This window comes from Andrographis paniculata, unplaced genomic scaffold (genome assembly GCF_009805555.1).
Source record: "Andrographis paniculata isolate CXL003 unplaced genomic scaffold, ASM980555v1 Contig57END, whole genome shotgun sequence".
NCBI classification, from domain to species: domain Eukaryota; kingdom Viridiplantae; phylum Streptophyta; class Magnoliopsida; order Lamiales; family Acanthaceae; genus Andrographis; species Andrographis paniculata.
The window spans coordinates 1320394-1334747 of NW_026137592.1; the positions used below are offsets into that span (position 1 = coordinate 1320394).

The 14354-nt window shown below is 29.0% G+C and overlaps 1 protein-coding gene across 6 annotated transcripts; it reads left to right on the forward strand.

The window, feature by feature from the left end:
* The first annotated feature begins 115 nt into the window (after window positions 1-115).
* Window positions 116-5994, forward strand: LOC127257534 (uncharacterized). Of its 6 annotated transcripts, none has more exons than XM_051283995.1 (16): window positions 116-503; window positions 859-1250; window positions 1456-1576; window positions 1668-1788; window positions 2437-2573; window positions 2745-2816; window positions 3000-3068; window positions 3161-3241; window positions 3324-3443; window positions 3536-3610; window positions 3710-3790; window positions 3922-3995; window positions 4079-4139; window positions 4368-4423; window positions 4627-4751; window positions 5813-5994. In XM_051283995.1, the coding sequence occupies exons 1-15, from the start codon at window positions 168-170 to the stop codon at window positions 4721-4723; spliced, it is 1893 nt and encodes a 630-aa protein (XP_051139952.1). In that variant the 5' UTR covers window positions 116-167; the 3' UTR covers window positions 4724-4751; window positions 5813-5994. The 6 variants fall into 6 exon arrangements, with proteins under 6 accessions (XP_051139952.1, XP_051139955.1, XP_051139951.1 ...); XM_051283998.1 differs by having other exon boundaries at window positions 117-503; window positions 4670-4751; window positions 5813-5992; XM_051283996.1 differs by having other exon boundaries at window positions 120-503; window positions 4646-4751; window positions 5813-5990.
* Window positions 5995-14354: the final 8360 nt, after the last annotated feature.

Sequence of the window (14354 nt, forward strand, 5' to 3'; positions counted from 1 at the left end):
AAAAAATTTAATTTTTATATATTAATATTATTATAAAATAATTTTGCCCTAAAGACATCCACAGCCGCCGCAGCGCACAGGTTTTCTTCTGTTCTTCTCCATCCTCGGTCGTTCTTCTTCTACACCTATGCGCCTACGCAGATTTAAAAAAACAAACAAATAAATAAATGGCCGAACCGGCGGTTCACGGTTTGCGGTCGAGATGTAACCGCCGGTTCGAACCGATGGTTCGGGACCGAATGGGCAAAGTTAACAAATTGCAAATCGACTTTAGCGAGCACGCACGCCTTCTCCTTTTCCCTCCGAACGAGTGCTGCTGCGCTGCGCTTGCTGTGATAGAGAGAAGTTGTGCCATGGCCAGCGGCAGTCCGTCGGTTTGCGTACACAATGAGGAGGCGCAACTGGCTGTTTCCACCGCCGGAGCCAAAGATACCTTGGAAGTTCTTCGGGAATCCGTCTCTACGCTGCCGCGTCGTCCTGTCGAAGACTTGCTTTCACACGGCGTAAGTTTTTATCTCAAGATCAATCTTTTCTGCTTGTTAAGTATTTGTAGCTCTATGTTTCTTTAAAGAAAAACAAAATATTTGCTTGATGTGTAGCTTTTGTTCTGTCTATGGAGCGTGGAGATTGTCATTGATTTAAGGAATCTTGGTCATTGAATTTGTATTTACAACTGTGTTTTGGAAAAAGGAGTGCCTTTCTTCTTCAGATGTTTATGTCTAGGGTTGGGATCTTTGATTTAAATTTTAAAAATTTAAAGTTCAGAGTACTTTTTTTTTTTTTTTTAATCATATTGCATTATCATGGTAAATGTTGAAGTTCACTGTTGTTTGAAAATCAATTTCCATAACTGATCAGGTATGTGCAAGATGCGTGCTCAGACTATTTTCACAACATGAGCAAATCTGTTCTGTTTCATCCATGGAAGCATCAGTTCTGAGCTCCATTCTTTATGACTTAGTAAACTCCGAAGGAGATGAAGTTAATAATATTTTTAGTGATTCGAAAGACCTTGCGGACTTGGGGTCCGAACAAAATTCCAAAGAGGAGATTAAAGTATGTAGTTTGTGTCTAGGCATTCTGCAGTTTATGTATAACGATGAAAAAGGAAACTTGGTGTGCAAGGATTGCCCCAATAATTTTACTGCTGCAATTGAGCTTATTGTGAAGCAAGAGGGCCATCAATTTGACAGCTTTTCTCTTGAAGTATCGCTACCTCAAAGTGTCGTTGAATATGAAGAAGAAATCTGGTTAGTCAGTAAGCCATGTATTGATAAATTTGATTGATTAAGAGTAGGTGTATGCCTGGAAAGTTCTGCAGTTAATTTACTTATGCAGATATGTGTATATAATAATATAATGTTTATACCTATAACCTTAAGTCATGCTACGGGTTTTTCTATACACTTTCATTCTTACGTGGTAATTTCAGTTGTTTAATTGTCTTTCATTTAGGTTGTATATAAAACAGAAGTATAGTTCTGAATCTTATTTCGTGGAAAAGCATCCATCCGAAAGCATATATGTCAAAGAATTCTTGAAAATGTTGGTGACGCCTCTTTTGGAAACCTTGCTGGTAATGTCTTGGAGCTATTTCGTTTTTATGTTTGAGGATGCAACAGGTCAAGTTCATGTTTATGCACATTTTCGCAATTAATGTTTTATAGGGTGTAAGGTCCGATGTGGGTTCTTCTTTCCGAGTTCGCTTGACATATAGCAATTCTGATTCATCAGCAAAGAATCATCATGTAAAGGCGAATAATGGGTTCAATAAGAGGAGAAAAACAGGTATTTCATTTTCTAATGTTACCCCTACACACCCCCATTATTTTGTACACATTATTTTATTGTGACAATTGTAATGGATAAAAACTTCAATCTGTTCATGCTATAGTTTTGAAAATTCCAAACTGCATGTTGAAAGAACTAACTGAATTTATATAACTTCTAGCCAGTTTGATTTGTGAAATAAACCATAGGTATTTCACGAAGATAAGAAGACTTGGCAATTGGCTTTCTTAGTTCTTCAACTTATAGTACTAGTCTAAAACTGCCAACTTGCGGTTTTCTAACTAAGAGAAACTACCTTCCCTTGCCATGTGACCCTAGTCTGCCTTTAACCTTGATTACTTTGCAAGATGTGAAATGCTTGACATGATTTATGAAAATTTTATATGAAATTGTCTCTATGCTGATTGCTTCCATCCTTATGTTTGACAAGTTTTTCTTGGAAAGTGAAATTTACTTATGCTTGAGGACGTGGAATCAGTACTTAACCATGTAAACTGGGAGGGCATTCATTTTGTGCTACATCTTTGTATTCTAAGTGTATCCTTAAGTTTTGTTTCTCTTGGCAGTGAACTCTGCATGTTAGAGAAACTAACACAAGCAACAAATGCTACTTTTCTCACACGAACATTTTGTTTCTTTGTTAAGTGGTTAATGGAACAGATGGAAATGATGAGTCAAAGAAAAATGGTGGCTGTTGTACAGGCGAAAATCATGATCCCACCAAAAATTCTTCGGTTATTCAGAAATGTGATATTGGTTTCCCCAAGTTAACTCGAGATAAGGTATAATGCAACATATTGCATTTTCGTTATATTGTGCTCCTCATGATGTAATCCCCATTTACATATTCTACTATCGATCTTTATAGCTAGCTATATCCATGTTTCCTTTGAAACTTGCTTATCAATACTTGATTACTTCGCATCATCCTAAAACTTTTGTTGGATGTTTAGGTCAATCAGTGCTGCTCTTTGACTTTTCAGTGCTATAGAACTTCTATATACATTGGCGGGAGGTATCTCAAGGTGCTGTAACTTTTTGAGTTGAACTGCTTGTCTATTTCTTGATTGTATTAACCCTTAATTACGAGATTTTTGACATTCAGTGTTTTTAAATCATTCCAGTTAGGAAGCCGACTGACTCTCCTCTGTCTCTCTTTGAGATGATTATATTTTGAATGATCCATGATGTTACTCTTTCTAATGCAGTACAGTAGAAATGTAAGTCAAACTCGCTGGATAATTGATGATGAGCGAAAGGGTGAGGCATCTGTTGAGGTGAAGAGATTTCCTTACTTTGTGCTTGTCATCTTTTCTGTGTAAAATGATTACAATCATCGTTAGAAAATCATCATGCAATATCCTTACAGGAAATAGTTGGGGGCACTATCTTTCCCCTGTGCCAAGGCGACAACTACAAGTTTCATGCTGCCGGAAGAGAAGATATTGATGTATGGAAACCTCTAATTCACATAACTACAGACATTTCACAATTGTGGCATTTCTTTTACTCTCTTTTTGTTTACTTTACAGGTCCGGATGCTGGGCACAGGGCGACCCTTTCTGGTTGAGATACAAAATGCTCGGATACTCCCATCTGAAAGTTTAATAAAGAATATGGAAAACACAATAAATAGTCTCGAAAGCAAACTAGTGAGTACAATCGCATTGTGTAAGTTTTTTCTGCGTCTTATCTTAGGGATTTAATTTATGATCGAATAAACTCGGTATTTTTGTTTGAGCAGGTTAAGGTTAAAAAACTTAAGGTTTTAGACAATCAAGGTTGGGACCTCATGCGTGAAGGAGAAGCTGAGAAGCAGGTAAGTTTCTTCATTTTGTAATTATTGATCTCTATCTAATATGAAGCCCACTTCTCTCTTGGACTTTGATCATGTGTGTGGGGTAACACATCAATGCAGAAACAGTATGCTGCGCTTGTGTGGATATCCCGTCCGCTTGAGGATGGCGATGTGCAGAAATTATCTTCACTCAAGGACGTGGTACAGCTATTTTATCTGCTCTTGTCTTATGTCAATATATTAATATTTATTTGTATATATCAATTTATCCATGTCCTCTTAGTTAATCCTTCTATTCTATCTGTAATCAATGGCTCCATTTTGTGCTGCAGCAAATTTTGCAGAAAACACCAATAAGAGTTCTTCACCGCCGGAGCCCGTTGGAGCGTGAAAAAGCTATACATTGGTATGGTAGTTAAGTTAACTAGCTAGTACATTTCATACTATTGCAACACAAATTTAATCTGCTGCTTATATATCATATTTCAGGATGAGAATCGAGAGATTAGCTGGAAGCTCTCAATATTTCCTTTTGCATTTGTGCACACAGGTTAAACCTCCTTATGTTATTGATTCAAGCCATTAAAACTACTGTGAATCATAATCACACCATAGGTTGTTATGGATCTCTAGAATGCTGCAGAATGGTCAAAAAGTTACCCTTGCATAGAATTTAAAAAATGCCGTTTATTTTTACCAGGAAACGATACTTGGTCTCGTCTTTAAATGATGATCTTAGATCTGACACAGACGTAATGATCAATTGTCTCTTAATCAGGCTGGAACATACATCAAGGAATTCGTTCACGGAGATCTTGGCCGCACACATCCTAAGTAAGATTTTGTTTTTTTAAATTTACAAGGGTGTCTTATAATTTTACGAAGAAACCAGCCGATTGAACTGATACAATACCCCTCTCTTGTTTCTCTTATCTTGGTCACATTGTAATATAGCTTTGTCTATTGCTGTTTTTATAATCCTGGTCCTTGGACACACTGTTGCTCAATGCCACTATTTTCTTTTTCCCTGATCATAGTTCCATCGTAACTTTCCAGTGTTGGTTCAATCCTCCACTGCAGAGCCGAAATACTGCAACTCGACGTCACAGATGTGAAGATGGATTGGTTCCATGATTAGATAAAGGTGCAGGCGATCATTTAGGTATATATTTTTCCTTTCCTAGGCATTCGATATTCAAGACTATCCCAACAATCCTGGTTTAAGTTATATAAACAAACCGGTCTTCCTAAATTATGAGGAGATAATGTGTCCTCTTCTACCGGTGTTGTTCGATAAATCTACATTTGTTTTCTCTTCTTGGCATTAGAATATTTCTTACTTTATAAGTCCAATGAGCCAATATACGTAGTTTTCTCTTTGAATTATTTTGGAAATAGTAGTCTATTTTAAGATTCTTCGTCAACAGATATGTGCTGTTCAAACTTTGAGTGTGTTGAAAATGATATTTTCTTTTATGGTATCTTTCTTTTTTGTTTGGTAAAATTGTGTAAACATAGTGAACAAAGCCAAGTCATCTTTTGAACCAAAACTAGTTTTAAATCATCCAATGTTTACTAATATAGAACACATAACATGCAATTTTGTTTGCAATTATTGAATCAGTTTTTAACACTTTTTTATGTAGGATAGTTATCACAATTATTGTCATTTAAAGGACACACTGAAATTATCTCCAAACAGTTCATTGATGCATATTCAATGTTCTTGTATATATACTGTATTTTTTTAGGATCTATCTTGAATGGTTTATGTACTGAATTTAATTTTAAATTATGTACTTGAATATGACGGTGCTAAAGTACTAAAACATAGCGCAAATCTATTTAATGTTTTATATTGAATGTAACTATTGAACCATTAGGTAAACTTATTGTATCATTGTGCGTTAAGAGTTACAAATATTTATTGAATCACAGAATTCCAGGTAATATATCTGAAGGTTTAACAGTGGATTGCAAAATATTCTCAGCATACATCAAATTTGTAGTTGCTTTCCTGTTAAACTCTCCTGCCTTCAATTTGATTCTTATCAAATGTTCCTGATCAGTTCAGTAGCTTCCTATTCTGCTGTTAGAATAATTGTTTCTTCTATTATGGATTTTCTAAAGACAAGATTATTTTCACACAATTATGGATGTGAAAAGAATATTGTTGTGATTCTTGGACAACAAATTGATGGAAGTGACTAAATATCGTCCTAGGTTGGTTACGATGAGCGCTATGCCGGGCCGATTGCAGTGTAAATATTGGGGGGGATAAGTAGGTGTTGCCATAGATGACCCTTTATTTAGATTTTCTCATGAACATGTTTTTCTATGTTTATTCTGTCACTTCATTGCACATTTAAGGTTGAGGGTAAAAAACCAATAGTAAGGATTATGTGTGAGTTTTAATTTTGTTGTTTAATTGCATAATTTTTGTTGTGGTGTAATATGTATAATCATCGGTAGTATGTGTCGCTATTAGTCCCCACTTTTATTTTCCATTCAAAACATGTCTTCCCTTGGAAGGAGGTCGTCATTTGCTCGAAAACCCAAAGAAAATATCGAATTGGATCTCAAGTTGACGAGTCAGTGTGAGCTTATCATATCATGCCACTGGCTATGCATAACAGTTAAGAAGAGAGATTTAGAACTCTACTTCAAAAGAACTTAGTGATAAAAGAAGAATTGTCTTTTACTCTTGCAAGCAACAGAAAGCTACTAATATGTCTATCAATTTATTGAATATGGATACTCATAGCTCTGATAATATATTAAGAAAATATTTAGTACTCCATCTTGAATCCTCTTTACCTTACCTTTTCTTACATGACTTTGTCCTTGACAGGCTGCTATATCCACAAGGATTAAAATTTTTAATAAATACTCATTTGTTTACATAAAATTTATATTCTTTTTTAACAAGTTTGATCCCACTAGATATTAAAACATGTACTTTTATATATATCAATATTATTACATTAACTTACAAAATAAGAAACAAAAATCTTTACACAAAAAATTTCATTTAGATACTCTCTATATGACATCTAAATTTTTTTATTTTTTATTATTGTAAAAGTACTCTATTATTTTTTTTTTTTATTTACAACAAAGATCCAAAATAACATCGAGTAGGAGGAAAAACTAATATTTTTTAAATAAATACAAGCCTTTTGATTTCCTTTAATTTGTTAGTTTTTACCCAATAGTTAAACCTAGGCTGCAAAATTATGTGATAATATGTGAATGCTTCGCAGGCGTGGATACTATTTTCAAATTCTTTTTACTACACAATCATTAGGAATATTTTATAAAAATATTACGTATCATTATTTAAATATAAAATATAATTGCTGTATTTTATAAGTTTAATAAATAGATTTCTAACTTAATTAAACATATGTCGTTCAAAACCAATTAGAATATGTTAATAGTAGCTTAAACTTAACTCGACTTCAAGTTGAAGCTCAAGCTCGAATTACATAAAAAATTTTAGAAAGACTTCAAATTATAATGTTTTTCATTTAATTAAAGTATCAATTTAAAATGGGCTACAAATAAAAGCCCAAATGATCATTTCCATTAATCATATAATACTTCTAAAAAAATTAAAATATTGACATTTACCAACCTAGAATTAAAAATCCATACATATATTGAATGAAAACAAAACAGAGATTGTTACAAGAACTAATTAGTAATGGAGACATACATACATGCACATATTGACAATAATTATTATTATTGTTATTATTATGCATTTGAAAGACACGATTTAAGCAATAATTAAACATTAGAAAATAAAGAGAAATTTGAATTAGGAAGAAAATTCAAGGCCATATAGATATAATAATGTTCTTGAATGATTTGACTCAGTGCCTGCAATTCTTCTTACATCTTTCTAGGTTGTCATCATTCAGATATTGAATGTGCTTCCCCCAACAAAACCAGCTTTCCACTTTTAATCATCATTTATCTATCTATGCAAAAATATTTACAAATAAAAATCCCATAGTAGAAATATATATTAAAAATAAAAAAAACCCTTCATGGGATTTTGTTTTGAAAATCTTGGGGTTTTATTAAAATAACGTGTAGTGTATTATTAGCGACGTCGATGAATTCCAAATTTCAATTTCTTGTAAGAAAACAAAGAAAAGAAAACCCTAATAATAATGATGTTAATAAATAAGGAAAAGAAAGAAATGGGGTGAGTTATGGCCTGGGGTGGACTGGCGTTGCTCTTGTAATTTAATTGGAATTGTCAGAAGATCAATCATGAGCCTACCATGAATGTACAGTAAAAATACAGACATACATACGAGAGAAGGCTATCGATTATCGAACCTCGAGCAATTTATTTCAGACAGATATTCAGATGGATCATCGATGTATGATATTGAACGAATGGATGATGCTCTTCGATCTGCCCCAAGAACAATTAATAAAGAAAAAATGTATATAAAACTATTTCCAGTTTCCCATCTGCCTTTTTGGATGATAATTCCTTTTTTCTTGCAGATTTCATGAATCCGTGTAAGGAACAATTAATAGCAGGAATCAGGAAAGCAAAAAATATGTATGATTTGTGGTAAAGATTCAAACCCCGAAAGGGTTTTAATTTTACAGCCAAGAAATTAAGACCCTTCACTAACCTTAACCTAAAGTCGATTTCTTGATCTTTTTGATGATTTTCAAACATCAAGATCGACACTTTTTTGTGGTTCTTGAATGGATTGTTATTGTTGTCTTCTTGCTAATCTTGGTGTTTAAGAACTCGAAAATCTGTGGTGCAAGAAAAACCCTTGGGATCAATATGGTCAGATTTGTTCTAACGAAGGTAAAATCGAAAATAGGGTTTCCAACTCATGTTAATTTAGAATCAATATGGATTTTTTGCTGTTTCTTCGTACTTGAGGCAACTACCACTGTTCATTGTCCTGCAGGAATTCTAGGACAACATTGTCAGATCAAAACGACGATAAAAAATAATAATTTTAAAATAAATTAAAGAAGACATAAATTTGTTCATCATCGGCAGTAGTGTAAAGATTATATATCAATAGACAGAAAATTAAATTGTGTATAAACAAAAATGGAGATGAATCGACATTAATTCTTAAAACGATTCATGCACATCGAATCAAACCATTTCATTACCAACAGAAAGCCTGTCGAGGGAGAGACGACTGAGGAACAATCAAGAAACCAAAAAAATAAAAAATCGAGTTTTATGTAATTTCACGAGGGTTTTACAAAGGGGAACCAACAGAGCTCTGTTGGCAGTATGCCCACCTCCGCCATAGCTGCAAAGCTTCATGAAACTTCCAGTAAATTAAAAAAAAAAAAAAAAAAGTAAGATTTCATGACAGGGAAAAGGGAGGTGGACAGAATGCCAAAAATCTCTGTAAGAAACCCTTTGATAAACCCACCATGAATCATCATCAACTCGAAAAAACCTAATCAATTCCCAACCACTAACTATATCATAAAAACCTAATTAATTCCTCTCTCGATCGAATTTTTACTTCTTTTTCCTTTTCTTTTTTCCGTTTCTCCCACACTGAAAATACGTACAGAATTTAAGGATAATGAAGAAGCAGCAGCCCACGTCCAAGTACGAATGATGGAGAGGTGGAAAAAACGAGTGGTAGTTGGGGCCCTATTTAAGACAGTAGAGTGAGAAACAAAGATGAGAGAGAAATGGGGAATGGGAGGGTAGGGATTGAACAATTCAAGGAAGAGGTAGCTAAGATAGGTAGCTTGGGTGAATGATTAATGGTGGTGGCGGATCATAATGGATTAGATGGTTCAGAAGAACTGTAGGATCTCATAATCATCATGATTAAATAATCCTCGATTCATGTGATCACATACACATATATATACATATACTGTAGTAAGTATTTTTTACAAATTAAAAACATTTAAATTTAACCAATAAGCAACCCTCGGAAGAATCCCATTTTGATGCCCTAGAAAAGACAATCCCTTTTTAACAAAGTGAATTGAATACGTTAGATATATATATATATATGAACTCAACTATACACTGTTCATGACACATAAAAACTGGAGAAAAGTTGCCCCAAAAGGCTCTTGAATTTGAGAAAAGCATATTATTATTATTATTATTATTATTATTATTATTATTATTATTGAATTTGAAAATTATACCCAGTTGTTTGTATACAGATTTTAATAAACTTAGGTATTATTAATAGTTAGAAAAATACAAAACTTTATAATTTTTTTCTTATAAATAAAGAAAATTAATAATACAATCACGTAAAAGTTAAATAGGACTTTTATAGCAGGACTGATGGAGTATGTTTTCTCTTCCGTCCCACGTAATATATTTTTTTCTTTTTTGAAAATATGATTAACATTTAATTTTTGCGTTATCGTATTTAACATTAAATAAGTACAATGACGCAAAAATTAAATAAGATCTTTATAACCGAACGGATGGAGTATGTTTTCTCTTCCGTCCCACATAATATATTTTTTTCTTTTTTGAAAATATGATAATGTATAATCATATTAAATTATAATTCATAATGTATAATTTTTAATCATATTTTAAAATTTGTAATGTATAATTTTTATATTTTAATTAAATTATTTAATAATTTAAATATTAATTAATAATTATTTTTATTAATATACTTATTAATTACTTATAAATTACACAATATGTATAATTTTGTACCTAAATTAAAATGGACAAATTAGATTGGATGGACTAAGTATTTTTTTCTCTAATATTAAATTTTTTTTTTTTTTATTTTTTGTGTTATTTAAATATTTATGTATTGGAAATTGCCTTCATTAATTTATTGAAAACCCAACGAAATTGAAAAGGCGTATGAACGTTTAAAACATAATAATTGGAGAGGTGAAAAGTTCATTATTTATGTCCCATCTTAATTAAAGGTGAAATTAATAAATTAAAAATAATACTCCCTCCGTCCCACATATTATGTTCATGTTGCCGTTTTTGTCCGCTCTATATTTCATGTCATTTTTTTTTTAAAAAAAATAATTACACACTTTAATCTCATTTTTAATTTTTTTGTTTAATTTTAATTAAACTAATTTAATTTATAATTATTTATATTATAGGATAATTATTTTCACTAATATATTCTTAATTATCTACTAATTATATCACTCCTAAAATACCGTGTGTAGCAGACGAGACGGAAGGAGTACTAACAAAATAAATAATTTAATCCGACCATAAAACTATACATGTAATATGGACGTTTAATATATTGATGATTGTGTTTGTTTATGTTTTTATCATTGTCTTCCCTCCAGCAAATATTCAATTTAATATAAATTTTTTTTTTTTTAAATTAATTTAGTTACTCAATAACTAAATTAATTTAAAATATTTAATAAAATATCACCAATTTATTCGTTTTGTGTTTTGATTTGATTTTTTAATATATATGACAAAAAAATGTGTCAATAAGATAAAAAATAATATTTTATAAATTATTGATTTAAAAAAATATATATTATATATATCAAAACTAATATTAAAAAATAATGAAGTGAACAAATTCATATTTTTTAATATATATATATTGAAGAAAAAAAACGGACACCCTACACCACAAACATCGAATAAATGCACATAAAAGGTACTGAATTTTAGATCTCTTTATTTTCTATATAAAATAGTAGTATTAATTTCAATCCTAACTAATTTATATAAATATATATATCCCGTAAAAAAATATATATATATATCATTAAAATTCTGTTTATACTAACTATTTTAATTTATTTGATATTATTTATTTTTTAAAAATATAACACTAAATATATTTTTTTCTCTCACAAAATTTCAAATCAGATACCAATTTTTAACTTTTCAAATTTTCTAAATTTTATATCTCTACAACAATATATGTTTGTTTGTGAGTTTAATTTCGTAGGTTTCAATTTTTTAATAATAAAAAATTGAATTTAAATAATTATTTAATATGATATAAATACATATTGATACAATATTTTAAATGTCAAATAAATTTAGTATAATATAAAAAAAATATTATTTAATATTTAAAAAAAAAATTGAATAATAATACTTCATTCGTCCCTCGACAATCTATCAATTTTTTAATTTTGATCCGTCCCATAATAAAATATCTATTTCATTTTTGAGTAATTATTATACTACTTATTTAATATTATAAATATTTTTTCAGTTTACAATATATTACATTAATGTCATTACTTTTTATATCGTACAATATTAACAAGATTAGTTTAGTGTTTTTATCTTTATTTCTACTACATTATAATATAATACTAATATTTTTAAAAATTTTTGTAAAAAGCAAATGGATAGATAAAATTTTTGATAAAACTCACAAAAAAGAATATAATCTAAGGATATATTTCATTCGTATACCTCTAAAAGTTATATTTATTTTTTGTATAATTGTATTAACATTAAAAATATTTTTATATTTGTATTTTTTCTTTACAAATATTACTTTATTAATATTATAAGATATTAATAAAAATATTTTTTTGTAATTTTTTTAATTTATATTATATTTTAATATAATAATTAATATTAAAATATTAGCTTACTGAGACCTTAGAAGCGAACAAATGTAGCGTATAGTATTTTAAATGGGAATATGATCTGATATGTGGTTATTACAAAGGAGGAGCTAGGGCAGGTTGTCCCTGTCCTGTCCTGTCTCACACCATTTCCTTTTCCAAGAACCCTAAAAAATAATTATAATAATTAAATAAAGTATAAAAAAATAAAAATGATTCATCCTACCTGTCGACTGAAATGTCGCACTCAATACGCCCACACCCCTCCCCTCCCCAATGCACTTTCATTGCTACCATTCATGACAAGTAACAATACATATACATAATTATATACTTCTATTGTGTCATAAAGAATATTGATATTATATTAATAATTGGTAAAAAATATGAATTAAATATTTTCTTTTGCTTTGTGAGTGTATTCGTGTAAAAAATAGTGGTAATTGTGTAATAAAAATGAAAATGTAAGGGTAGTTTTATGATTGTATGATTATTTATAAAAATAAGACTATTATTTTGAAACAGATTAAAATAGTAAATAAGATTATTCTATTGGGACGGAAGGAGTATATATATATATGTCTTTATTTATGTACGTGTGTTTTTGTATTCTTTTTACATAATTGGTATTACTACGCTGTCCAGTACTGTTTGCAAAGTATTAAATTCGATCGAAAGTTTACTCAGTACGCATTTTTAACTACCGGCTTCGGATTCTCATATTATTAAAATAAAATAAAATAATAATAATAATAGAGATCAATAATAATAATAGTAATCCTCGATCGAGCAATTGACCCTTTATATGTAATATAGAGTGGGTGTTTAATTTGTCGTGTAGTGTACGTATATTATATTATATTATATTATATTATATTATATCATCACATACCTTCACGTCACATTATTTTTGTTTAAATATAATGTTTTATTTATTCATAAAATATTAATAATTAAATATAAAATATTATTTTTTATATTATCAATATAATTTTTTTATATGTAATTTAACAAAAAAATATATTCATTCAAAAATATAAAAAAATAACAAATTTTATTTTCACTCTTTTTTTTAAATATTTTATTTTTATTTTTTAAAAATATCACATCAAATATATATTTTTTATTTAAAAACATCATACTATTTAATACTACTATTTCTAAAAATTTTAAAAATTTCAAATTAACTCTTTTATGTAAATTCTATACTGAGCCTTTTATTTCAATATAATTTTTTTAAAAATATTATATAACTAATACAATATATGATGATAAAAATCAATAAAAATACATAAAATATTATTTCTCATAATATTTTTACTATTTTTTATACTTTATTATAAAAATAATTAAAATTACAAATACTCCCTCGTTCATAAAACAATAGTTTCAAAACATCTGAATATAAATTGTAACATGTTATGCACTTTTTTTTCTTTTCTTTTTTTTTTTTAAATAATAAAGAAAATTTTAGAAAAAACAATGATTTTTGCTTTTGTTAGTAAAATAGAGGTAAAAAACCGAGGCCGCATGCAAATATAATGTTGAACTTTTGTTTGTTCCAATAATCAATCATTATGGGTGTGTTTGTTTTGAGAATTGAATTTTAAATACACTATTTATCTTTTTTTTATATATATAAAAAATATCAAATAAAACACTTATTTTTTATTTTTTATATTATACTCAAAATTAATTTTACATTCAAAATATCACATCAATTTTTATTTATATCACATCATACAACTATTCAAATTCAAAATTTTTATTATTCAAATCCCAATTCAAAATCTAAATCCCCGGACAAACACACCCTAACAGTTTTTTGTTTAGTCTCCTCTTAGAAATTTTAATTTATTTTAATACTATTTTCGTCAAGCCAGGAAGTAAATAGATGTTTATGTTCTGTATTTAACATTAAAAATATTTATATATTTGTATAATTTATTCCATAAATATTATTGTTTTGTATTATAAGAAATTAATAGATGTTTTTTTTATCTTTATTTATAGTACGTTTTGATGGAATAATTAATATTTAAAAATCAATCTAAAAAAACCATTGTATACTTTTTGGCTGAACAAAAGTAGTATTATTTATCAATAATAATTTTTTAGAAATATTATATTACATATTAATTTATTTTTTATTTTTTTATTTTCAAAAAATTTC